Here is a 27098-nt window from a genome sequence, read left to right on the forward strand (position 1 = left end):
AAATTGCAGGGCTCTATGCCGGACCTTTCGGAGAACAGTCAATTAAAGTTGTATCGTTTTCAGAATGCTGAGTATGCAACTTCAGAACAAAAAAAGTTGTCGCATTCGTTATCGTCCTAACAATTTTGCGAACCGTCGTTATTAGTAATTGCTGAACTTATAATACATCTCGGCCATGTTTCCTGAATCCTTGACTATGGCGGCTCTGCGGTGCTGCAGTAATGCACCGCGTACCGAAGCTTCGTACCAAAATTGAGCTCTATTCGTGAACGGATGGAAACGGATGCACCCTACCATCACTGCAAAAGTACGTGACGTCAATATATTGATGTTCAAGGCTGGCCAGCTCTCAAGATGTGCCATTTTAAATCAGTCAAATAACAATTCTCGTGACGCAGATGTCAACTCCACGGGTCGTTGTCGGCTCGCCTTGTCGTCTGTTAGACCGCATTTCCGCACCCAGAAAGGTCACTTTGATTTTTTTGGTTCGCACTACGAACATTTCTTGCAATACACTTCTGTGTGTGTTGGAGAACGAAGGACTGCATCAATCCTTTACGTGAACGTGGACGGGAGGGCCGCCTGTAAAAATCTTCAGGTGAATTGAACGCATTTACTCAAACAATACTTAACCCTATTTGCTGATGTATAGCCTAAAATTAATACACTTTGCTCGTGTGAAGATTTCGCTAGTAGCAAATAGTCAGATCCATAATCGTCACGGTGCAATGCCATGGAACCCGTGTGTGTGTTTTCATACTAAAGTGGTCATAGTGCGGAGAAAAAATTAAACTGATGTTTTCTGAGCTGAATGTTTAGCATTAAATTGCATTTTAATATTTGTTACATATAGCGCGGTATACAATATTGCTCCTGCGAACATATATTAAAGTTTTACCCTAGCTTTATGCTTTCATGTTTTCCTGCGATGCGCATATGGAGTGTAAGCAGGAAGGCCGTTTGCTTTGCGCATGTTAAAGGAATTACGTGCAATAAGAATTCCTAGCTTTTGTTATTGAAACTAAATGTTACTTTACAGCGGCGAAGCCAAGAAGGTGCCGTTTTGTTCGTATTAACGATGTCGAGGTTAATGGAGCAGCGTGATAACTGGAAATTTAGAAAATGCTTATGACGAGAAATGCAGCTGTCAATAATCTTTCTTAGGCAGTAATTTGATGCAAGCAGTTAAGCAGCTTGTGAGCGCAAACTATTTTTTTTTTCGATCAAAGATGGATCTGTCCTTGTTCGAAGACATGTTTAAGTGTTAGGCTTAGCACCAAAAATTAAATTAAATAATGGCACTTTCCGTACAAAAACCGCGATCTGATTATGAGGCACGTCGTAGTGAGGGACTCCGGAAATTTGGACCACCTGTCGTTCTTAAACGTGCACCTAAATCCAAGTACACGGGTGTTTTCGCATTTCGATCCGCCGTGGCCGGAATTTGATGCCGCGACCTCGTGCTTAGTCACTAAGCACGAGGTCGCGTCACTAAGCAACTAAGCACCATAGTCCATAGTCCACCATAGACCATAGTCACTAAGCAACCACGGCGGGTGGCTTAGCATCAGAAAAACACATTTCAATTTCAGCCACTCACTCCGATGTCTCGCCGACATTCCACCTATAATGTGATGCTAGCCCACGAGGGATGATATCTTTATCGCTAACCTGCAGCGCTCCATTAGAAAAAAAAAATACGTGCCAGAACTAAGATCTGATTACGACGCGCGCCGTCGTGGGGGACTCCGGCTTATTTTCGACCAGCTGGAGTTCTTTACAGTGCACCTAAATACACCGGCGTTCTCGCACTTCACGCCTATTGAAATGCGGCCGCCGCGGCCGGGATTCAAACCCACGAACTTGTGCTTAGCAGCGCAGCGCCACAGACGCTAAGCCACCGAGGCGGGTCAGTGCTACATTTGAGGCAACTCAACCCTGTCTTTTGGCTTTCGCAAGGTACCTTGGCCAGGAATCGCGAAGAGCCGTCGTTTTCAGTAACATTGTAATATACCGCAACTGAGACCCACGAATTTCTGAGGATTTCTGTACTATCGTGAGCAATATCAGCGGGAAGGCAGGAGCACGTGTCAGACAGCCTCGAACCCTGCTATGGGCGATACGCGGTGGCCGCCGTCGGAAAAAAAGTGGAAAGGGGGGCGCTGTTCAAATAACTGCTGCATCTCTCACTATGCGTCTCTTTACACATAGTGCGGAACTTTGCATCGCCAGCGAACATTGACAAAGCTGTTTGATATTGCGGTTACTGATAACTTTGTGCACCGAAGCGTGGCCAATAGCAGTGCTGACTTGAAACGTAAAAATTCGAGAGCTACCTCCCTGGGAAATATGTCCGTCTGTCTGGAACGCGTGACACGATGCGCTGCATAAGATATACATCAAGTCCTATGCGCGGATGTGTGAAAATACCGTACGCTAAACGCAGGAACAGGCGCCTCAGAACTGTGCTCTCACAAAAAAAAAATGACTAAAAAACACTCGCTGTAAGTTACTGTGCACGTAACCATCTTATCGGCCATCGGCGGCCAGTGAAATGTTGTAAGCGGTCGTTTTCCACCAACGGCAGCTTACGACAGATTTTGGCACTCCCAACGAGGTGGGAGTGCCAAAAGTTAGCGGAAGAGCGTCCCCATTTACCATCTGTTTTCGACAGCGCCGTCTGCGTATCGCTCTAACTCGGTCTCGAGGCTATTTGCCACGCGCTCGCGTGTACCCGCTCATATTGCTCGCGATAGTACATCATCAAATGCGCGTCAACGTGAGAAGAAAAATTTACCATTAATACACATCGCGTGCGGTATTCAGATCTCTGAAAACTCATGCTATCACTTTACGACACCGAGGAAACTTCTTAGCGCACTTGTAAAAAATAAACTTCAAACGTTCTAGCTTACTAAATCTTTGCTTTTTTTCCCTTCCAGAAGCCATGCAAAAGGAGCCTCTGCTGATATCGTTACTCTTAGCTACAGTTTTGGGTGCAGCCTCCGAAAAGAAGGAAAACGTCACGGATGCAATCTGCGTGTTTCTAGTAGGCAATGCAAGCGGTTACGTTACTTTTCACCAGGTTAGTTGCCACGAAGTGGAAGATTTCAACTTAGAATATATAATAGAAGGAATCCTCCAGACAAAGTGAGGAAAAACGAGATGACACAGCGCATAAAGAATGCATCCGATGTTAGGAAATACAATCTATTCGTCCAGCGGCTACAGCAATTCTTAAAGACGTGACGGTTGTTCATGCATACAGCTGTTTTCTTAAAGGGCCCCTCACCAGGCCCCATAGCAAATTTTGGTTATACGCTGGAAGTTGTTACGTGTCCTCTAGGGAGCGTTCTGCCGCAAAATTTTGGAATCGGCTCCCTCCATTAATAGCCGAGATATAAATACTTCAGTGCCGCGAATCCATGATTTCAGCAGGCGGGCTCCACTATATAGCGAGACTCTCTCTTCCCCACTCGCCTCGTCTAGCTTCTTCAAGCGAACTTCCTTCCCTGCGTTCTCCCATGTCGGACCTCGAGGATCGCGTGACACATACGTCACGGGCCCCGCCTTCACTTTCTTTTTCGCCTCGCTTTTTTTTTTCGGCGATGCGCACTTTCGCTGGCGGCGTTGCGCGCCAGCTGTTATTAGTATTTCGTGCAGCGCACGATTTTGCGTGCTGTGCACAAGGAAACATGACTAGGGGTATAATTAAGTGCTACACGAATACTGAGGCATAACAAGCGGATCGCAGAGCATGAGCACGAGCTGGAACACGGTAGAAAATGGCATTGTTTCGGTACCTGCGCACGTCACCGCACGACCGTGGGATCAAGCAGACGAAGCGGAAGTACATTTGTCTTCCTTCGGTGCGAAGTAAAGCAAACATTCCGTTTGTGTGTTTTACCAGTTCTCTAAATTTCAATTCGTCAATTCAAGCAACAGATCACGCAAATAACAGATGGTGCATTGAATAATTCTCGAAGCCACGTGTCATCACGAGTGACGTCACACTGCGGGCCCGAGTACGTAGGCGCACGGACGTGACTACGTCATCCTCCGGCCTGGAGCACGGCGGCCGCGAGGAGCAGGAAAAACTGCGTTCGGTTTAAAATTTCATATCTTTCCGCGGCGCGTAGCGATGTAATACTTTGCAGAGCTGATCGTTATCACGCAATGTATGCTCTGCGCTTGTCAGCTCAAAATGGCCAGACCTGGTGAGGGGCCCTTTAAACACTTATATGCACAGATAGACGGGCAGAAAATGACTTCTGTGTATGAAACGGTAACCGCTGGATGAAGGTGATTTTAATAAGAAGGTTCAGTTTAACATGCACGGGCTAATAACTTTCCACTAAAAGCAGCTTCTCGTCTTCCGCACCCACAGGATCCCGAAGGCAAGAATGTGACCGTCTTTGGCAACATAACCAACATACCGGATGGGAAGCATGGTTTTCACGTTCACGAATACGGCGACTTGTCGAACGGTTCGTAACATAATTCCCCTATTCCGCCGTAGCATGAGATTCTCACTCACAAAACACGCTGAGATCCTTATGTTGAACATCATAGTGCTGTTTCAAAGATGACTCATACGCTCTTAATTCTATGCCATTATATTTAGCCGTGGTATCGCTCTTGTGTTGTTTTCCACAGTGTCTATAGATTAAGTCATTATATCTGCCTTTCTACCACTATTATTTCGCCTCGGTGTTAATGATTTATTACCACGTCTAATCCTCGAGCAGCATGGTATAATACCTATATGAAACGGCTTTATAATCGAAAAAAGAAGTCTCTATGGCTTGGCCAAATTATCATCCTCAAACTAGCGCTCGACAGCCTACAAATATGAATTTGATACTTACATCGCAGCATGAAATGAAGCTAAAGATAATTTCATGTCGAATACCTTACCGTCAGTTCTGACATATAGTGTTCGAAAATTTTGGTGTATGATTAAGTCCAGTCTTGATAACTCGATTCCTTTGGTAGATACAGCTGGCAACTCCGTTCCACTTAACCAATGTGCTACCACTCTAAATGACACCTTTTCGAGAAATTTCTCAGTAGTTACAAACACTCATCTTCCAGACATTTTTCATTACAGTTACCCATTCATGCCTCCCATTATTGTCAACACGCCTGCAATTACGAAACTCTTGAACAACTTTGAGCACCATTCGTCCCCAGGATCTCATTCTATTGATTACAATCTTTTTTGAAAAATACTTGTGTTTACAGTTCAATCACGCTAACAATATTTAAGCAATCACTTGACACATCAACTCTTCCAGCTCAATGGAAAATTGCGAAGATGATTCTAATCTTCAAATCGGGCAATAAAAGTTAACCATTTAATTATCGGCCCATTTCCATTACTAGCACATGCTGCAAACTCTAGCACGTCATATTCTCGAACCTTACCACGTTTCTTGAATCTAACTCCTTTTTCTCACGAAATCAACATGGCTTTCGGAAATCATTTTCGTGCGACAGACAGAGAATATCATTTGCGCATAAGCTACACTGCATTCTTGATCGTTCTACTTTAGCTGACTGTGCGTACTTCGATTTTTCCAAAGCGTTCGACAAGGTCTCCCACATACTTCTATTTCATAAACCTAATCAGCTTAATATTGATAGTAGTCTTACGGTTTGTGGATCAAAGATTTCCTTTCATATCGTTCCCAATTTGTTGCAGCCAATGAACATTGCTTTAACCAATGTCCTGTTCAATCTGGAGTCCCACAACGCTCCGTATTAGGCCCCTTCTTTTTCTCATTTACATTAACGACCTTCCTCTTCTAGTTTCTTCTAATATTAATTTTTTCGCTGACAACTGCGTACTTTCTCGTGAAATAGTTACAGATAACGATGCTAAGATTCTTCAGCCATACCTAAATTCTATATCTAACTAGTGCAATACTTGACTATTGGAATTAAATATTGTTGTGATACAGAACAGGACGTGCAGACAAAAAACCATGACGAATTGTTGTTGTTGCTGGGGCGCTTCGGCCTCCATGTTCTAGTGTCAGCTGGTGCCTTCAGCATTCGCCTTGCATAAACACCATTCGTGCTTGCCTCCGCCTTGCAACATTTTGGTTGAGGTGCGGGGTACTAACACGGAGCTCCGCAGTGGTCGCCGCGTGAGCCCTGACACGATGATCGACAGCCAAAGCGCCACAATGACCGATTGCCCACCTCCGGTGCCGCATACTCTGACCTCTGACGTGTTGTCCCAACCGCGGGACCCAGGGACTTTCAATAGCATCGATGGTACGGACGTTGAAGACTGGATTTTCTGGTACGAGCGTGCACGGGAAAATAATCGGTGCGTTCCAGCGCTAGTGTTAGCGAATGTGATATTCTGCCTCCCAGACACAGCACTAGCATGGTACGAAACCCACGAACACGTCATAACGAGTTGGGACGTCTGCAAGTAGAAGCTTCTAGATCTCTTTGGTAAGCCTTTTGGCCATCAGCTGGTAGCGAAAAAGGAGATATCGACCCGTGCTCAAACGTCGACAGAATAAAGATATCAAGATAAACAAGATAATCAAAATGTACTCACGCTCTGTCGTAAAGTTTACAAAGACGAGAACGAGGCCAACAACGTTGGTCACATATTGAAGTGCATAGTAGATGACGCATTCAACCTGCTTATCTGCAAGAACTATGACTCGTTGGAAGCGATCATCTAGAGTGCCGCAATTTTGAAATGATGAAGAGTCACCGCATTACGCCGCACTTCAACAGGCTATCAAATACACCTTTGACTTCTACGTGTGAGGAACAGCCACGTGGACCTCCTCTGTCTGGACAAAAAAATTTGACGCGGGTAATTCGTCGCGAAATCGAAGCCATGTCTCCCGCCTGTCCTCGTCAGCATTGTCCAGACAACACATGTTCTGTCTCGCTTGTACAGGCCGTTGTCATACAAGAGATGGCAAATCTAGGCCTCCCGTCTCTGCCCCATTCATGATGCCGCTACCAATCAGGACCGGCCCTGCCCAACCACTACTTCCCCGTTTACAGCGGTTCGAACTCGCCGTCGTAATCCGGTCCACTGGAGAACACCGCACCATAGACCGATTGGTTTCAATTGCTCGCGTGTTGGACATACCGCTCGTCATTGCCGCAATCGTTGGTAACCGCCCCCTAGGTGGAGCTTTCGGTCCGACCATACAGATCAAGGTGTTCCCCGTTTCTCTGTGCGTCCTTCATCTACGAATACCGACAAAATACCTACGACATTGCGAACAAGCCGGTCCCCATCGCCCCTAAGTCGTCGATCTCGTTCGCCGCAGGCCCACCGCTCTTCTTCGCCCGCGTTCGTGCCACAGGAAAACTAGTCGGCGCAGCTCCCGAAGGTGACGCTGCATCAACGACCCGACGTGTAAATCCTTTGATTCCATTGCCTGCCCTTGGAAGTATATTAGACGTTGAGGTGGATGGAGTCTCACGTTGAATTCCAATGGCGGAGTCGGAGCAGCCGGCGGACTCCGCGAGCGAGCACTCGACTCTGGCCCAGAGCAACGCCTCCAGATCCGCGAGTGGAACACAACCTGCGCCGCCGGAGCAAGGCGGAAGCGGAAGTTCTATCACCGAGTTACCCAGGATACCTTGCGTGTTGTCATTTCATTCCGCTGTTTGCTCCCAGCACCGCTGCACCAGTCACTTGTCTCTTCAGCGCCGTTCACCTGCTGTTTTCTTTAAAAGGGCGGAATGGATGTCTCGCCAAGCGTGCAGCAGCTTTTGCTTCCTCGCGAGTCGTGACCGGTGGCGCCTCCTAGCAGACAAACGTGGTAAAGGAAATACGTCACGCAGAGTTCCGGTCCACTCCGCCGATTTTGGCGGAGCATCTTTTTCTGCTCCACGGACTGACTCCCGCTCTGAATCCCCTCCGACTCTCTCATTGGAACACCTTACTCCCGCCCTCACCCTGCCATTCGAACAAACTTGTTCAGAAACGAGCAAAAAAACTTGCTCCGACTCCGCCATTGGAATTCAACATCAGTCAAGTCCCTCGTCGACACCAGTACACAGATGTCTGTAATAAGTGCCGCCCTTCGCTAAAAACTGGTGCCATCCCTCCGCCTTGCGTCCCTGGACGGCGCTGAATCATCCACACGGGGTAAATCTGCGACTGCGTAGCCACTTCGTGGTCTGCTGCTGGCATCGGCAAAATCACCACTGAGATCGCTGCTATCGCGGCGCGCCCTATAAATAAGCCAACATCGACGCCTGCTCTTCACTGGTAGCAGCGGCATTGCATGACCCATATCTAAGCCTGAATCCTCTGTTTGCGCAAGTATTCCTAAGTTTTCCTCCTATTCCTTTTTTTTCTGCCACTGCTGCTGCGGCCATCAACCATTTTTTTTTGTACCCGAGTCTCTGTTTAATACTCATGCCATGCCGACGAATGCAGAACTGTCGAAAAAAATTGAGGAGCTGGAAAAAAAGATTAACAACATTGCTAAAACCACGCATGAACTCGTCTTTACTAAGATCTTGCTAAGAATGAAGGAGTCTGGGATTGATGTAGTCGAGCTAGAAAAAGAAGTTGATGCCTTGAATACAAGTGCCGAACACTTGAACGGACTTGTAGAAGAACTACGCAGCCAAAATGGTACCGTAATTGTTGAGAACAAACAACTGAATCTCAGAACCACTCATTGACTCGCAAGATGGAGGAGCTTGAACAGTACTCTCTCATTGGCAATGTCGAGGTAAAGGGCGTTGCCTGCTCCGAAGGAGAGGACTGTGTCGCAATAATGAAAACGGTAGAGAACAGAATTGGCTGTCCCGTATCGCCTAGCGATCTGGACATTGTTCATCGCGTACCAATCAGAGCTAATGACAAGAAAAATATCATTCCTCTATTCTGTTCCAGAACTAAGAAAGCTGATTTCGTGAGCAAAGCACGTAAAGCCAAACTCTGACTTAGTGACATTGGATTCTATGGCTCATTTAATGCTCCCGTTTTTGTAAACGAGCCTCTGACCCCATCTAACAGGGCTCTCTTTTACAAAGCCCTAACTTTGAATAAAGAAAGGAACTGGATGTTCCTTTGCACGGACAACTGCAAAATCAAGGCTAGGAAGGTTTGCACATTCTACACGAAACTGACCTAACCAAAATAGACTAGAGCTCATTGTTTAACCAATTGACAAAACAATTATGGTTTCCCTACTGAAACCCCATCAAGTGAATTCTTTTGTAAGCGGATTTCATCCCATCATTCATTTTAACGCGAGAAGTCTTCGTAAGCACTTTGAAGCAATCGATAATTTCCTCGCATCGCTATCTAGTTAGTTTTCACTAATTTCCATTACACAAACTTGGTTTATCTGACGACGAAAAAAATTTGTATTGCTTCGCTAACTATAAATTGGAACACTGCAATAGATCAACGAGCAGTCACGGTGGTGCGGCCATATATATTTCTTCTAATATTGTTTGTCGAAGAAGACACGACCGACCTTTAACCACTACTAATTGCAAATCTGTTTGGATTGAATTCAGTAACTGTTTATTACTCAGGACAACAAGAACTTCGTATTAGACCAATGCCAGCGCAAGAACAATGGCGGTAAATTACTACGAACGTTTTCTGAGCTCTTTCTGGTCTATCACTGTGGTATTTGGAAATCACATTCCACACCACCAGTGCGTATTCGAGTTGGGGAAGACATATAGCCTGATACAACATTAGGAAAGGAGTGTGAGATTTCAATTCGCGTGCGAGGCGGTAAACAGAACCTAGAGAGCGCAAGCCACGCCTAGCAATGGGTTGAGTATGAGAGGAAAAGCTTGACGAGGCATTAAAAGAACATGCCTAGATTATTCACCTCCGCAACCCTATTAAGCGGAAAGGAGTCCACAAAATAAGAGAAACGAATACCTTCGGTTTTGCGAGTAAAGGTCGTAATTTTGGCCTTAAAAGCGTTGAGGCTGAGACCTTTATTTTTGCACCAATCTGCAAACGCCAACAGATCAGACTGAAGAATTCGATAGTCACCAATAGTTGGTGACTATGCTTTTTATGGCTTTAGTTTTTCGTTCCACTGTTTTAAAAGCAAAGCAAAGCAGACTGAGAATCAAATTCTGGAGTTTTACACGCCAAACCCACAATCTAATTATAAGGCACGCCATAGTAAGGAATTCTGGATTATATTTGACCGTCTGGGGTTCCTCAACTTGCACCCAGTGCCCAGTGCACGGGCATTTTTGCACTTTGCCCACATCGAAATGCGGCTAAGTACGTCTACATCCTGCATTTCACCTAGAGAAATCATGCCTATGCGAAGTAACATCTAGCTTGTTTGGCTTACTTCTGGCTTTCCACTAATAACTTTGACTTTGTCGTGCATAAAGCACTTCATGAGCGTACTGCTTAGGATGTCGCTTTGTGGTACGTTATTTACACCCCGAAATAATCATCTACGATAAACAGAGCAAGCAAAAAAGCCGCATGACATTTTTTTCTAATATTACACATTCGTGCACCGCTATGGCTTTGCTTCATTTTCAAAAGGCCTACGACCTTGATCTTGAACAACCGAACCGGCTATCCTGTACAATATGGGATGGTGTCACGAGCGTTGCAGATTTTATACTGTTCTGTTGATCACAGGTTGTCTGAGCTCTTGAAAAAAAGAAGAACACAATGACGTGGCACTTCGACAAGGTGTGCTTCTCACAAAGGGAAACAACGATGCAATTACGCTCTGCTACCAATCTGTTTAAATAATTGGGGGGGGGGATGCGTTCGTGTTGCAGGTGTTAGTAATACTTGCAATTACGAAGTCGAAATTGCAATGCATAGATTAATGGAAACGTTACCGATCCCGTAGCAGCAAAGCGCAGTTCTTTATCGAACAGTAATCTCCACCGACCGCTCTTCAAGCCACCTGCATTTTCTGTTCGGGAACAGGTACAAGTGACCTTTGTTGCTATCGATCGCTTTGCTGTTGCTATAAACACCACTAATAAAGAGAACTTGAAAATTGTTAGCAAGTGCATAGACATCCTATGACACGTCCTGCTTCTGAATATGTTTCATTGCAGACTTCGCCGTGTCCGTACTACACGTTTATACTTTGATGCTACTTCGTCTACTTAACATAGTTAATGGTGTAGGTGGTGCTCTGCGCAAACACGAGGGGCAATCTACGTGCAGGGTTTGTTGAGAGAAGTTCGACAAGGCATGTCCGATGACCACTTTTGATTTTGACTTATATATTCTAATATAACTAAATATTATATACAATAGGTTTCAATCATATTGGAAATATCGTAAACAAATGGTCTCCCTTAATCACGCTATATCAAACTCACAACCTATCCTCTCTCGTGTACCCCAAGCCAGCATTCTGGGGCCGCTATAATTTAATATCTACATTAATGATATATTTTCTACTCCTCTTCCTGTACACATCATAGCGTATGCAGACGACCTCACAATGCTTGCCTCAAGTAATACAGAAACTGACCTACTAGCACTCGGCAATCAGTTCTTAGAATTCCTGCGTCAATGGTCCTTTAAGAATTTCCTACAAGTAAACATTACCAAGACGAAAGCAATATTATTCCGAACTGAAAACAGAACGGTGCGTGCAAATCTCGACCTTTGGTTAGCAAACAAAAAAATTGCGGTGGTGCCAGTTGTGAAATGTCTTGGTGTTGCTTTGACCGGGTCTCTTAATTGGGATAAACATATTGAGAATAGCTGCACTAAAATAAACAGGATTAATGACATCGTATGTCGCCAGAGGCACACACTTCCCCCTGAAGTGAAACTATTAATTTACAATGCATTTATATTGCCACATATAACTTATTGTCTCATGGTCTGGGGGACAACAACCAAGCAGAACCAAATGAAAATTCTAATTGCTCAAAAACGAGCAATTAGAATAATAGCTAATGTACCGTGGTGTACTCATGCGGGTTCCTACTTTGCAAGGTTTAATATCATTACAATATCAGAGTTATTCCCTTTCAAGTTGATCTCTATGTATAAAAACGCTGTTTCCACGAAGAATGAGTTCCTTTTATAAAGTCTCAACCTGACTCGTTCGATTCTATCCTACAATACACGGAACAAAATGTCATGGAGTGCGCCTTTCTGCCGCACAACATATGGTAAGCAGTCACTGGCATGTAATTTATCACATTATCTCAATATTCTGCAAAAGAACAACATCATACTTGAAGAGACTTCACGCCCTAAATTAGCCAAACATATTCCCATGTTTGAATGGATATAGTTCGTGATTAGAACATATATATAGCTTCGTGTACATTCATTTTACTTGCATTGTATCTCGGTTGATTGTAAATGAGTTTCCTGTGCATAGAATATGTGGAGTAGTTTTTGTCAAATGAAGTCCATGTGATAGCAGAGGCGTAACTTCACGCAAATGTCAGATGTAGATATTTTTGTGGCTGTATTTCTTTTGGGTTTGTGAGTGCGCTCTTCCACTGCTGTTGTGATCAGCTGCTGGGCTATGCACCCCGGCAGAGGGCGTAGGGTGCCTCTCAAGTTGCAACAACGCAGCTTTTTGCCTTGCATCCTCTCTTCTTTGTTGCTGATGTAACCTTGAGAGAGTTAATAATATATATATATATATATATATATATATATATATATATATATATATATATATATATATATATATATATATATATATATATATATATATATATATATATATATATATTACTACTGCCTGAGTGCCATGCACAACGAAATCAATCTTTGGTATGCGAGGAAAAGATTTGTCTTTATGTCTTTATGAAAAGATATAGAACCACCCGATGAGTCAGATGCGCTGTTTGCGGATTTTGACGAAACCGCATTTTAGTTAGCTCTCTAAAAAAGCTTGGTACGGCTCTAAATCTATTTAGCAATATGCTGTAGGTGAATCGCATTAATTCTAACTAATTATCACGGAGTATGGCTAAGATATGGAAAAAATGGCGAAAGCGGAACAATGCATAATATCGGCCAAAGTCGACTTATTTTCTGCCTACGTCTGTGAAGAGCATGGTTTTCAAATGTTTTCAACCTGTTCTCTTGGAGTTCAAATATGATGCAAATATGTTTGCCCTCATCGGTACTAAAATCTACGGGACGCGCTTAGTTATACCCGTTAATAATTTAGCGCCATTTAAATATCTTCGTTTTTAATGGCCATCTTCGATCTTCTTAAACATTTCTCAACCGAGGACTCTTAACCTGGGTGTCGCCGAAACACGCAAGAGGCTGAAGTTTTCATAGGTTTCCTGTTGATAAAAGCCATCGCAAGATATGGGTCGCCTCATTAAAAGTCAAACGTTGGATTGCGATACTAGCTAACCGATTATGCCCAACATTTCGCAACAGTTAATCTTCTGCGCTATTTTGTGTCACGTTCATTAGCCAACAAGGGTGCTTATGAGCGCTTGTAGGGTGTCATTACAATTTTTTACCGCACTGTTAGAAGGCTAGATTAGGATTCTCCTTGAATGTAGGTGGAGCGAGCAGCTGCACCTCAAATAACGTCACATTAGCAGTCTAAATAGCCTAGCACACGTTCGCACACGCAGGCTTCACGGTTTAGGCGCGTTATTTCGGGTGTGGAAGACATAAACGCGCCTGAATGTGCTGTAATGAAGCAGACGCGCCCCTGTGCATGTGCCGACTCACGAGGAAGACGAAGGACCGTGCCGTGATCGCGAGCGAGCCCCGTGCTGCGGACAGCCCTAGGAGTGCCTTTACTTAGCGTTCCACAACGTTGTGAAGGACAATGGATTTCCGCGCGCGAAATAAAAATGTGCAGGGTTGGTCATTTCCGCAAGCACCGAATGAGAGCGCGATTTCGGCGATGGTTTACCCGTAAGAGCAGGAGACACGCGGTATGATCAGGTACTTGGCTTGTCGTTCCAACAACCACTCAAACGATTTCGAAAAAGTTTTGACCAAATGGGGCGTCAGATCGGACGCCCGACGAACGACCAATTCTTCGGATATCGTTGTACGATGGCCGGAGCGATCAGACAGCCGCGGTCAAAAGCGCACATCGCGCGGACCTCCAGAGCCGGCGTCGCCATAAGGCCCGTATACCTTACCATCACCCAGCCGCGGCGATCGTTTCCGTCGCCGCTAACGGCGGCATATAAATCGGCTACAGTGTGTTTTTCACATGAAATAGTAATTAATAGGACAGAATTATGTCCAACGTGCACCTGTTCCGTAAAGTAGCGCCCAATAATAAACTGCTGGCGCGGTGGCATGCAACGATCCAACGGCATTTCGTCTCGCACACAGAAAACAAACAAACAAACACCGACCATATCAGCGAGGAAGCTCGGCTGGCGTGCACGTAGTACGTGTCGTTTGCTATTCGCGCCGACCACACCAAGAAGCTCAATTTACATAGACCCGCGTTACTATTGCTGTCAAAAGAAATATGCGGATCCCACTCCCTGTGGGAATCCATGTAAGCGAAGCTTTGTATGCTGTTTGCTTTGACTGACAATAATTAGCGGTGATGTTGGCGGCGAATGTAATTTCGTCAACGTTTATTTCAGTACGAGAGTGGTGAGTTGGTGTTAAACGCTACCTTGCGTGCGCCACTGCTGTTTGTCTGCGTAGTCCACAGAACACAGAAGGAGACGTGTTTGCTTGAGACGCTCTTGTGCGTCATTGCTCATAATCTTTGAGAGCGTTGAGGATTGCCTCACATAGCGCTAGCATCGTGGCAGAAGTATGAAACTTTAATTGAATTATGGCGTTCTACGTAATTCAATTATTTATTGTAATTGAATATATACACTGTATACCTACATTCTCGGTCTCACTACGTTTCGCTGCGTAGCGAAGACGATCCTGTTCCGCGCAACGCCTTTTTCGGGCCTGGGTGTCCTCGACGCTAAGTGCAAGCTTTGGAGCTATTTTGCTAGCGCGTGTTTTCGTACTCCTTCTGCACGCGGGACCAGCACGCTGTTGAGACGCCAGCTCCACGCGCTCTCTTCAGGCTATGGGCGGTCGTAACGTTTACATCATCGTCCACAGCCGAGCACCTGCGTTTCTGTGGCATGGGGAACCAAGCACAGCACACGCCGTACGCACAAACTGTGAAGCGCTGCCGCGGCGGCGCCGGCCGCGATGCGCGGAGGCGAGCGCCACCGTGTGGTTTTGCAAGAAACCCAGCGGAACGCGCGACAAGACCGTAACAGCAGCAGCACCGCCCGGGAAGTCGGGAGAAGAGGCAAAGAAAGCTTCGCTTTAAAATAAGCGCACTATGACAAGCTGTGGCCAGATCGCGAGCGTCGTCGGCAGTGACTGCAGCGGTCGGCGAGCTATAGTCCACATGTCTCCATCCGCCGGTTTTCTATGGGGGCGAAAAAGTGCCCTTGTTCCGTGCGCTGGGTTGACGTTAATCGGAATCAGCTCGTGGGAAGAGGAAACTGCGACCGCAGCTTCAGTGTTCGCTACACTTCTACTTCACAAGGGGTGTTATAGAGGGATCCGAGCTTCGCGGCGCGGCGTGCGTAATCAGGTAAATTGGACGAATGATTTGACGCCAGTTGTTTTGGTCTATACATTGCTAACTTGAAATGTAGGAACACGTAATTGCACTTATATGACAATTCCATTCAACTTTACAGTGTAAACATGATCCTTAAAGTTTGTAACTAAGAACTTTGTTCATGTATTTAGTTTATTTAGTTGATGAATTACTTTAGTTTTTCTTGAATATGACGTCCACCCGGGCTGATAATTCATATGTAGTGACGTAATTCGAGTAAATTTCGTAGGCTTCTTTTCTAAGTGTCCGGAGTAAAAAATAAAAAAAATGCTCTGTATATACATTTATCTTAAAACCGATTAAGTTCTTCGAAGGATGATCGCGTCTGCTGTGGTAACCTAGCGCTATAAGACGTAATCAAGACATCGATGTTAGAATACTCGCACGTGGCATAGCTGCTGTGCGATGCTGCAGTTAGTCCTTATTAGAACGGTTTTCAATGAAGCAGTCCTTCCCAGATTTCCTTTTGGGTGACTGATTTTGGCTGTCTTTGACGTTATTCAACGAAATTTCGTCGCCAGGCCGTCGACGTCGTTGTGATTATCTCATCGTAATCATTATTGCATACAGTTTCTAGCTATGTACAGGGTTCTAGAGACTTTGCCCACAATCGGGGACTTTTCGGGAAGTTCGGGGTGTAACTGTTGCTGCAGTAAATGATTTCACAGCAGGAGGAATTCATTAAGTCTGCAAATTTATTGCTGCTGTATTCCTAGCAAAAAAGAAGATACTTCTTGCCGTTATCTTTGTATATGGATGCCGAATATATAAAGAAAAAAAATGCACTCTCACTCTAATGCCGCTTCTTCAACTGAAATTATTTTTGCAACAGCTTCTAGCCCACCTTACCTTTAGGTATGTTTCGTAACGTTAACTAGGCGTGTACGAAACGTGCTAATACATGTTTCTATTTCAACCAAGTCAGTAACAAATATTTGTTTTTTTCTTCTTGGTAACAGGGCCGAAAATTTTCCATGTGGATATGCCAGTGTATTTGAATGTCTTGTATACCCTAGTATTGAGTGTAGCTGACTGTTTTGCTCCGAATCCATACACATAGCTTGCTCCTCGAGCTACCTTCCAATACACATTTGCAAACATGCCGCACGTTCAAGATTTCTCCCGTCCTGTAATCGTTGCCAAGTTTTGTAGCTTATTTAGTTTCAATTCTGCTCGCAGGCTGCTCGTCGACGGGCTCCCACTATAATCCAAACAAGACGAGTCACGGTGCTCCGAATGCCACAGAACGGTAAGGCATTTTTTTTTGCTGTTTTGTTCTAATGAAGAGGTTTGACTAACAAATCTTACAGCGGGTTAGGCAACGTTTAGCTACGGTCCAGAAAAGAAACAAAAAAAAAAGAACATTTGAATTGAATATACATTGAGGTATTGAGGAAAGAGACGTGTTTTTTATTGTAGAAGAATGGCTATTCAGTGCTGGTGAATTGTAAATGTGCATTTCCTTAAGCTACGTTCGAGAACGAAGAAGAAAGCACATTTAAAGTCCTGACTCACTTGAATTCGAGACCTCGTGCTGTTGTAATATCGTAATGTATGCACATAAATCTCTCGCTTATCTATTTCTTGCATTGTGAAGTTTTATTAAAACGGATGGCGATGGCAATATGAGTCGTTACTTTTAATAGGCGGGGTGGCGCTCATGTTCAATAATCATGGGAAAGAAATACTTCTGCACCTGTAAAGCACGTGTTGCGATTGCAAAGAACACTGCCAGCACTCCTCACCGCCGTAGGAAATAAGGCTGATGTACTGGTAGAGCTAGGAGCATGAGAGGGATAAATAGGCATTATAGATGTCGTGGCTGAGGCTACGCGTACGGCACAGGGACTGACCGCTGCGGTGAGCTAACGTTTTTCTCCGACGGTTATGCGAGAGCAATGGCGTGCCATCCGCGCGCGACGCCTAGCTAGGAACCAGGGAGACAAATGAACACGAGTTCTATCCAGTGATTGGTTTTTTCGCACGGACGTGCCGGCTAATCAAGTTCCATGCAGGGCAGTATAGTATTGATAAATGCAGAAGTTTCTCTCTCGCTATGATGTGCAGCTTCCCCCCCCCCCCCCCCGGCTTGTGTTCTCCCTAGGATGGACAGTAGGGCTAGTTAGTATTTCATTATTGGTTAACTACAACGTCGGAACGCCGAGACACGAAAAATTTGACAGCTCCCTGTTTCTCGAACTAGGCGCGCTCTTTGAACCTCATAAATAAACCGGTTATAACTTTCTTTGAGTTGCACATAGCAAATAACGCAAAGCGATCACATCGCATTCCGCGTGTATACTGTGGCGCAAGGGGCCAGAGGGCGATTCGCCATGCCGGCATAGCCCGATGGTCTTTATTGTGTCTTGCGTTTGCAGCACGCTAATGATGCTGTCGGAACATAGCCTACATAGGATGAGGCCTGCGCGTTAATCCCTGACGTCAGTACATGCAGTCGTTGGAGCCCTGGGGGCCGCACGAATGCGCTCTTTTGAGCAAAGCGTTGTTGTGGATTCTTTCCGTGTGTACTTTAAAGTTTGCTATGCCAGCTGCCATAGCAGAATGTCGCGCAGAATAAATCACTCAGGGTAAATATAATGTATAATGAGAGCTAGACAATTTAACATGAAGTACAAGACTATACAGACATTTCACGGCCGTCATGGCCAATACTTCTGGCATACGCGACCGCCATTACCAAGACAATGACGCTGCCTCCGATCGGCACTGTTAACCTTTTGTGCTTTGGCTCACGCTGCGTCGTAGCCGTGACGACGTCAACGACGTGTCCTGTAACTGACTGCAGCAAAAGAAACAAAGAGCCAGGCATGGTAGCGCTGAAGTTGTAACTTGACTTGACTGACTCGAGAATGCTATCCGATAGGAGCTGGGTGCATCGGGGCTCGTTTAAACAATACTAATATGAATAATCTGAACCACAGCACAGCTGTTAGCACTGTTTTAAGTGATCTCTGAACTCAACAGGCAGCTCTCTCTCTTTTTCTGCTGGTACATACTTCCGAATGCTGCAAAAAGCGCACGCCCTGCGTGCACTGAAGGAAGAGTAGAGCTGACTGACTTTAACTACAGATAACTGGTACTACGTCTCGGAGGCAAGCAAGCCTGCTTGTACTGTCGCAAGGCCAAATGACAGGCGAACACAAGAAATATTTCAAAGCACGTTTCTTTTCCCACAGTCCTCAATGTACACAGGGTGGCTTCTTTTTCTGTTTTTAGTTGCACCAACTTTTTCGCCTGTGACAGAGAGCGATCTAAATTACTGGATGAGGAACTCGTTACTTCTACGAGAAATGAAAATGTTCAACTGAATAATCAACGTAATTACGTTAATTCACTTTTAATTATTTACTCTACGCCCCATATATGAATGTACGAATTACAGCCGCTGAGTTCGCACGGAGTATCCACTTGGGACGAATTCTCTGGACAGCACCAGTTCCGAGATATTAATTTTCAAGGTGTCCGTCGAAATGCATTAGCGTTCCAGTTACTTTTGTGCTTCAATGCGCAAAACAGCGATTTCTTTAAAAAGATAACTGGAACGCCAGTGCATTTCGACGGACACCTTGAAAATTAATATCTCGGAACTGGTGCTGTCCAGAGAATTCGTTCCAAGTGGATACTCCGTGCGAACTCAGCGGCTGTAATTCGTACATTCATATATGGGGCGTAGAGTAAATAATTAAAAGTAAATTAACGTAATTACGTTGATTATTCAGTTGAACATTTTCATTTCTCGTAGAAGTAACGAGTTCCTCATCGAGTAAATCAAATCGAGGGTTAGAATTGTGCCATTTCCCATAGGCAATATTTAAAAAAAAATTTAATGCATCTAAAAAAACACCCTGTAAAAGACAGGTGTGCTTCATTCAGAGGCACTTTCCTTAGGAGCACTACCACATTAAGAGCCTGTTTACGCCATACTGGTCCCATATAATAGCCCATAATAATAGACGTCGTCATCGCTGAAGCTGGATTCACACGATGGATTGAATGAGGATTTGAGTTTGTGGATTTCATATCACGGAGTCGTGTACGTCAGCCTTTCCCGCAGCGTTCATTAGATCCACACAAAGGAATTCATGATATATGGCCGCAAGCCAAATCACCATTGGGTTCTACGGCTAGAAATACCAAAATACTGAGGTCGAGATGCCTTATTAGTATCACAGCACTCATCCTCAGTTCAAGTCGTTTGAAACGCTTGCAACAAACGTGTAGCTCGCGCTGTTAGCTTGATGGCCGAGGGTGAAGGAACGCAGGATCCCTACGAGCTTGCATACATGTGTTGAAGAGCGAGTCTGGGCTTGATTCGTTCGCGTTGTCCATTTCTGTTCTCCTCTTTGTTGTGAATACAAGCTGCCAAGGGAATCAATGCACGGCATACGTCACGTAACTTATTTCTCCGTCATCACGTTCATCACGTGGATCCAGCTTTACAATGTACTCGGCTGTAGTCCCGCTATTACCCGCCGCGGTGCCTCAGTGGCTATGGCATTCTGCTGCTGGGCACGATGTAGCGCGTTCGGTTCCCAACGGTTGCATTGAGATGGGGCGCAATGCAAAAGTCATTATGTGCTTAGCTTTAGATGTACGCTAATGAACGAGCACATTGTAGAAATTAATCTGGAGCCGCTCAATATGGTGTCCGTCATATAGCCCATGCTTTGCGTTGGTACCTTAGACACCAAAACTTTTTTTTTTTACTTATGGTAATGCCGGCATGGCCGGGTTCATTCCAGTCATGTAGGAGACCTGGGAAACATCGTAGCAGACTGTGGTATCGCAGTAGTTAATCTGACGGACCATCTTCTGACTCTAAACGGCGAGAACTCCATCATTGGCCGCGCGGTTGTGGTGAGAAGCAGTCATTTTTTAACATTCAGTAATGTGGAAAGTTGGGCTAGTTGGTAAGTAATCATCATACCTTGCTGGTGAAGCAGCGCACTGACACGGACATTGTGAAGACACACAAGACGACACTCGCTGCGAGTGTCGTCTTGTGTGTCTTCACCGTGTCCGTGTCAGTGCGCTGCTTCACCAGCAAGGTATGATGATCTTTAACATACATGGTATTGGTATAGACCCTGCAAACCGCAGTTCCTCAAGCGGTATACTCAATGCTGAGATGAAACCCTCATAAAGTTTAAAGAAAACTTAATATAAAGCAAAGAAACATGGAGCGTAAACATTTTTCTACGAGTACCCGTGGGGTTCCTTAAGATCACGTATTTGTATTGATAATGCTACATTTTAATTGTTGATAGAGTATGCCATAAAAAATAGTGAAATCACGGTAAAGAACGCCGCCCACTTACCTGGAACGATTGAGGGCTGCAGGCAGACGACGCCTGAGCGTGGTTGTGTGTTCGAGATAGCACGTTACGTGCCCATTACCCATATCGCTTGGCCGCACATGGTACTGCTACCTATTGGTGCCCCACGTATCTTAGGCCGATCGTGAGAAACGACAGCGGCAACGATTGCGTGCTGTTTCGGAAACACTATGCATGCGCCATTGTGTGCCATATAGCAGCAGACAGCACGGTTTTCGCCACTTTTGTCGTTTGCCAAACATGCCTGTTTGTGTGTGTGCGCGCTACCATTGACTTGGGAGTATCTGTCTATCTTTATCTCTATCTCTAGCTCTCTCTCTCTCTCTCGCACACACACGCACGCAAGAACGCATCCCATTTTACTTGTGCCAAGTGTTTACTTACAGTGTGGCTCAGTGCTCCTCGCTGTCGCACCGCGCTGGCTGCTCGCCGCTGGGTGACATAAGCAGAATGTCACTTCAAGAACGCGGCTTTGCGCTCGCTGCAGCCTATTAATTTCCGTTCCGCGCACTCTGATAGCCGAAATTCGTCGTGCCACAGTTCCGCAGGTAATCGAATTTTTGTTTTTTACATCGAAAAGTTGATATGGCGCATACGGACAGATCGCTTCAATTTCCCAATCGCGATGACTCCACTGACATTGAAAATTTCAGAGGTAATTAATAGATTTTTGTTATTAGCGACTAATTACCGCGTGTCACCTTTCATCCCATGGTCGCCATCACTGACGGCGTGCCTACGAAGGAACCGTCTGTTTATTTCAAAACGGCTGTTTCTTAATATTAGCTAAAATTTTCGCAGAAACCCTTCGGTATGTGGATATATGGTTAGCAGAGTGCTATCATATGCTTGATACCATCGTCGTGATATCGGCATGGGCGCGTTTCGAGCTACGAGACACTACAGGTGTAACTTAGCGTCTTCTCCGCTCACAGTTCAAGCATTGAGGCACAGCAATGAGCTGCCTTGAATTTGCATTTGCACAGCAAAGTTCCACAGCGAACTTGCACAGCAGAGACGCGACTATAACCAACGACAACGTGCCCGTGCGAAAGAGGAGAATACGGCCAGTGACCTTGCTTCCGAAGAACGTCAGCGAGAGCAGATGCCAGAGTCTACTCGTCGGCGTCGAGCGCAAGCTACCGATGAAGGTCGCGGACTGTATAGGCCGCTCGTAAGCGTCAAGCTAGGTCGTTCGAGTCTGCGTCCAAGTGGCAGAAGCGCGAGTTGCCAGCTCCTTCGAGTTTCTCTGAGGCGAATTCCAAATTCAAGAATATGTTTCTGGACGCGGAGTCTGGCAATAAATGGTTCGGCCCAATCTTGTTTTTTTTTTTTTTTTGATAAGCGCGTCCCCCGACAAAGACGCCAGCGACGCGCGGTTAGTTTTGCAAAACGACGATGAATCCGATTGCGGACGTTCACGCAAGCTCCGCTCAATCTCCTATTTAGAGTACATAGTGATGACAGCGTTCTAGCATGTGCTACCGGAACGACCGAGCGTTGTGCGCATGAGCACTGACGTTCTCGGTAAACAGCTATCTGCAAATTGTGAAGATGCACCGATCTGAGAGGAAGGACAATTCGTTACATTTTCAAGAGCAGCATCTAAAATTCTTGAGATTCACTGCCATTTTAATAAAACATGAAGCATCGAATGTTGCGTGCGTATATAGTAGGCTGCTGAGCGAACAGAGAACAGCTATTGTCCTAATTTTCTAAATGCAAGTTAATACACGGCAGCAATTTTTCACTGTAACGGCTGATAGTTGTATGCGAAATTGAAATGCACGGCTCCGACCAGGTGAGAAATTCCTAGCGTATAGCTATATTGTTGTTCGAGCTGACCTGTGTTCGTCTCAGAAAAGTAGATTATGTCGCAGTGACTTAAGTTTCCCTTGCAAGCTCGAAGTTTTAAGAAGAGGACTGTCGGTCAGTCGGTGGTGCATATTTGACTACGGTGAAGTGCAGTAGAGGGGACTAAAGGAAGGCGAGACAAGAAGGGACAAGTGCCCCGACGGTATTTTTAAAACCTGGCCTTGTTAAGACAAGGTTATTTTAATTGAAAGGACGAAATACTTGACCGCACCCTGTGTTCCCATGCACAAAAAGACATTAGAGAAATAATCCTGTTTCGAACCATTGTGTCTCAAAAAAACAAAAAAAATGAGAGAAAAATAGGGAAATTAGTAAAAAGCATACTTACGTGATTTGAATGCGAAAGCATTATGGCTTCTCTAGTTGGTTACGCCCATGATACGTGACGTCATACATTGTCACGTGTCCTTCACAACTCTACCTTAAACCACCTTGAACTAATTTGGATCCACCTTAATCCACCTTAATCCCCCTTATTTCACCTTAATCCACTCTAATTCACTTTAATTTACCTTAATTAACCTTGATTCACGTCACCTTAATTCACTTTACTCCACCTTAAGTCACCTTACTCTAACTTGTTCTTACTTTAATTTACTTTATCTCACTCTAATTCCCCCTAATTCCCTTTTTCACTTTAATTTACACGAATTACCCATAATTATTACTAATTAACGCTGTTATGCCACTTACTATTTTTTGTATTACTAATGAGATCATACAGGACACTCATGACGTCGCATTGATTGTTGGTACCCCTCGTTGCGGGCAGCGCCGGCTTTTCTGCCTCATGGGACATACGCGTATAATGCTTTCGCATTGACATACCTATAAGGTATAGTAGTGCTGTTTGAGCGCATACTTGCGCATTTTTAATGAAAGAGAGCCATGGTCGCCATATCTGCAGCAATTATTCGGCGCTATATGATCATTTTAAGTGTTTTCTTCTTACTACGACTGTATTAATAATAATAATAATATTTGGGGTTTTACGTGCCAAAACCACTTTCTGATTATGAGGCACGCCGTAGTGGAGGACTCCGGAAATTTTGACCACCTGGGTTTCTTTAACGTGCACCTAAATCTAAGCACACGGGTGTTTTCGCATTTCGCCCCCATCGAAGTGCGGCCGCCGTGGCCGGGATTCGATCCCGCGACCTCGTGCTCAGCAGCCCAACACCATAGCCACTGAGCAACCACGGCGGGTAAGACTGTATTAAGAACTTCAAAACGAAGTTTGCAAAATGAAGTCCGTATTTTTTGTTACGGTGTCGTCCTTGTCGACGTGCCGCTTCACCATGTTTATCCTCGCCAAGCTTTGCCACCACTCGCACTGTAGGAATGAAACTTATGCCCCTGCGGCAGTGTGAATTTAGCAGGCGGAATCCCTAAACACTGCACTATCGCTAAACTTTCGCGCTAGTGTATTTGTGCGGGCTTTAGTGCACCATGGAAACTCTGGAGCGCTGGCGTCGGAGTAAGTGTTTCGGAGGCCACCACAGGCAATATGGTAGCGGACGAAGACGACCGTTCTGTGTATGGCAAATAAAGTTGTCCTCGAAGAGCCTATACCGCTGTCGCAGAAAATGAGTTCAGGCGGAGCACTCGGTGCACTGTATGTCAAATCCTGCTTATAATTATCAGTGACTATCCATAACAATTGTTCAGAATAACGGCCCTTACTGCGTGGCCGGTGTATACGTTGCTAACAGTATAACGGGACCTAGTAACGCGGCCCGCAATCAGGCCGGCAGTTTGGCTAGCCGGAGTTTCATATGTGGTACGAGAGTTTTAAAAAAATGACACTTGCGAAGTGGGCAGCCGTGTAAATGGTACTTATTTATGTAGTACAAGAGTTTATTATAACGACGCTTCCCATTGGGGCTGCCGGGTAAATGGGTCATTTGTATATGGTACAAACGTTCAAAACAACGGTGCTTAATATGCCGCCCAAATGTGGGCAGTCCCTAGTGTTGTAAGCGGCTGTTTTTTTAAAGAAAATTGGGTGCGACAGTGGTTTATTTTTTTAAACAACACAGTGGCGCCATCGCGAGACCACAACGTGTAGTAGATCTGCACACCGTGGTATTTCACGTAACTTGCACACCAGACAAATGGTATAGGAACCGAGGACTGCCGAGGAGGGACAGGCGAGCACTGTAACCACTGCACCACAAACGCGTATTTTTTTACATGGTATTTATTGCAGCGATCTAACTTCGTATGCACACCACAAACACGTGCATGTGAGCCGAGTAGGTACATGGGATATGATTATCTTAGTTGGTTTATCTATCTGCAGACTCTCCTTTAAATTTGCAGCGAGCGTGGATACTTACCGTATATCAATTAGACGCAGTTTCGTTTCGTTGGTAAATGACTTTGTATATACGTATACAGCGCGTCCCAGCTAACGTTAGCCAAGCTGTTCGACGAAAAATAAGATTCGAAAAACACGGTGCAAGGTACAATTACAAGACCTATACGGTGCTCGGCCGTTAGAAAACTGACGACCAAGCATCGCAGATATTAAAATCGTATCTTGCATCGTGTCTTTTTTAAATCCTTTCTTTTTCTGGTTGAACAGCTTCGCGAACGTTAGCAGAGACGCCCTGTATGTCTGAATGGCAACAGTTTCTTGTCCTGCATATAACGGGTGTCCCACGTAACTTGAGCCAAACTTTAAGATATGCAAATACCACGTAGCTGGAAAGATCGAACGCACTGTTGTTTGCGGTCGCATGTATTTTGTATTCCACCTAATTACATAAATAGTCTTAATTGTATTATATGAACTTCTCAAATCTAATTTTAGAAGGAAAGCGTCAAGGAGAAAATTGTAGAGCAGCATGAAAAACTCCCGATACAGCGTTCTGTTGGTCAATACGTGCTACATAAAAGTGTTTTTCCGAGCGTGAAAGAAGCCGCGAATACGCGCGAAGTGCCTCGAGCGGTTTGTCGCGCGGCAATTTTTCGTGGGGTCGCGGGCTTCTTTCTTGCTTGGAAAAACAATTTTATGCGGCACGTATTGAGCAACATAAAGCTGCATCGGGATTTTTCATGCTGCTCTACAATTTCCTCATTGACACTCTTCATGGAATTAAATTGTTTTCAGCAGTTGATTACTCAATTAAGACCAATTACGTAATTAGCAATCTGCATTGTATTTCACAAAAATGCCTTGACACTGTATACCACGAGCGCTCCCGAACACAACAAAGCTCGACAACGCGCACCAGATCTGAACGCGGTCTCTTTCTACACTCCCTCCGCTCCCCTCTTTCCCGTCTCAAGCATCTTTCTTCTTTTCTCTTCCTCGTGTCACGTTCTAACGCGCTCACGTTTCCTCTCAAGTTTGCTCCGTGTGCTGCAGCGCCAGAAAACGGAGGGAGAGGGGACGATAGCGGTCACCGCCGACGGCCACGTAAGTGGCTGTGATTGTCGCGGGGAGGGAGTGGGACAGGAGGTCATACTGGTGGCATCCGTGGCATTGAAGGTTGCGGGAAGGGAGAGTGAGATGCGTGACTTGCTGTGACGATTATTTATGGCGCCATTTCTGTCACTGCAGCATACATGCGGTTTGCAGGCATGAGCCTCTTGTATGCGGCCCAACTGGTCATGGCTAATGACACTTTCGAGGGCCGCCTATATGGCGCTTCTTTTGCTAAAACGAAGAAGTACTAGCTATGTGCAAGATGTTATCCAGAACTCGACTGAAAGTCTAGAGTCTGCTAACTTTCTTTTTATTGGAACATATTTTCAGGTGCACGCAGACACGGATGATCTCGGCCTTGGCAGTAACAATGACAGTCTGAAAACAGGAAACGCCGGAAGCCGCCTAGCTTGCTGTGTCATTGGGATTGCGTCACAATCCAAGAAATAAAAATATAAAATACATATAATCTTTCGGTACGTTTTTCGCTATTGTGATGTATAAGATGTGTGGAGCAAAAATCAATATATAACAAAAAAACGAAGTAATTTTATATTTTTTAACAAATACTCCATACAATACAACGTGAGACGAAGAACTAGAAGAGTTACGTTACGTCTAGGCCACATATTCAAGTTTTCTTGGTTTTCGTGGCAACGCAGTCCACTTCTGTCATCGTGGGATTGACAAGAATAAAATTGGCTATGTGTTAAATAAGCATAACAATCGGAGAGAAATTGAAAAGTTGGCTTATTTAAAATTCATGGTTTGGGGCAGCGCAAGATACGAAGAGGAAGAAAGCAAGACGACAAGCACGGCGTAAACTAACACCGTAAGTTCATTGCTAAA

General features: G+C 45.0%; 1 protein-coding gene across 1 annotated transcript; it reads left to right on the plus strand.

The window, feature by feature from the left end:
• The first annotated feature begins 406 nt into the window (after positions 1-406).
• On the plus strand, positions 407-26805 carry LOC142576084 (superoxide dismutase [Cu-Zn]-like). Its single transcript, XM_075686025.1, has 6 exons — positions 407-598; positions 2943-3085; positions 4388-4487; positions 16764-16833; positions 20348-20462; positions 26580-26805. The coding sequence occupies exons 2-6, from the start codon at positions 2948-2950 to the stop codon at positions 26697-26699; spliced, it is 543 nt and encodes a 180-aa protein (XP_075542140.1). The 5' UTR covers positions 407-598; positions 2943-2947; the 3' UTR covers positions 26700-26805.
• The last annotated feature ends 293 nt before the right edge of the window (positions 26806-27098 follow it).

Source organism: Dermacentor variabilis, chromosome 1 (assembly GCF_050947875.1).
Source record: "Dermacentor variabilis isolate Ectoservices chromosome 1, ASM5094787v1, whole genome shotgun sequence".
NCBI classification, from domain to species: domain Eukaryota; kingdom Metazoa; phylum Arthropoda; class Arachnida; order Ixodida; family Ixodidae; genus Dermacentor; species Dermacentor variabilis.

Coding starts and splice junctions, on each gene's coding strand:
- LOC142576084 (XM_075686025.1), top strand. CDS start 2,948: ATGCAAAAGGAGCCTCTGCTGATATCGTTACTCTTAGCTACAGTTTTG. Junction 16,834..20,347: donor GCTCCGAATGCCACAGAACG/GTAAGGCATTTT, acceptor GGTTCATTCCAG/TCATGTAGGAGACCTGGGAA. Junction 20,463..26,579: donor TCATTGGCCGCGCGGTTGTG/GTGAGAAGCAGT, acceptor ACATATTTTCAG/GTGCACGCAGACACGGATGA.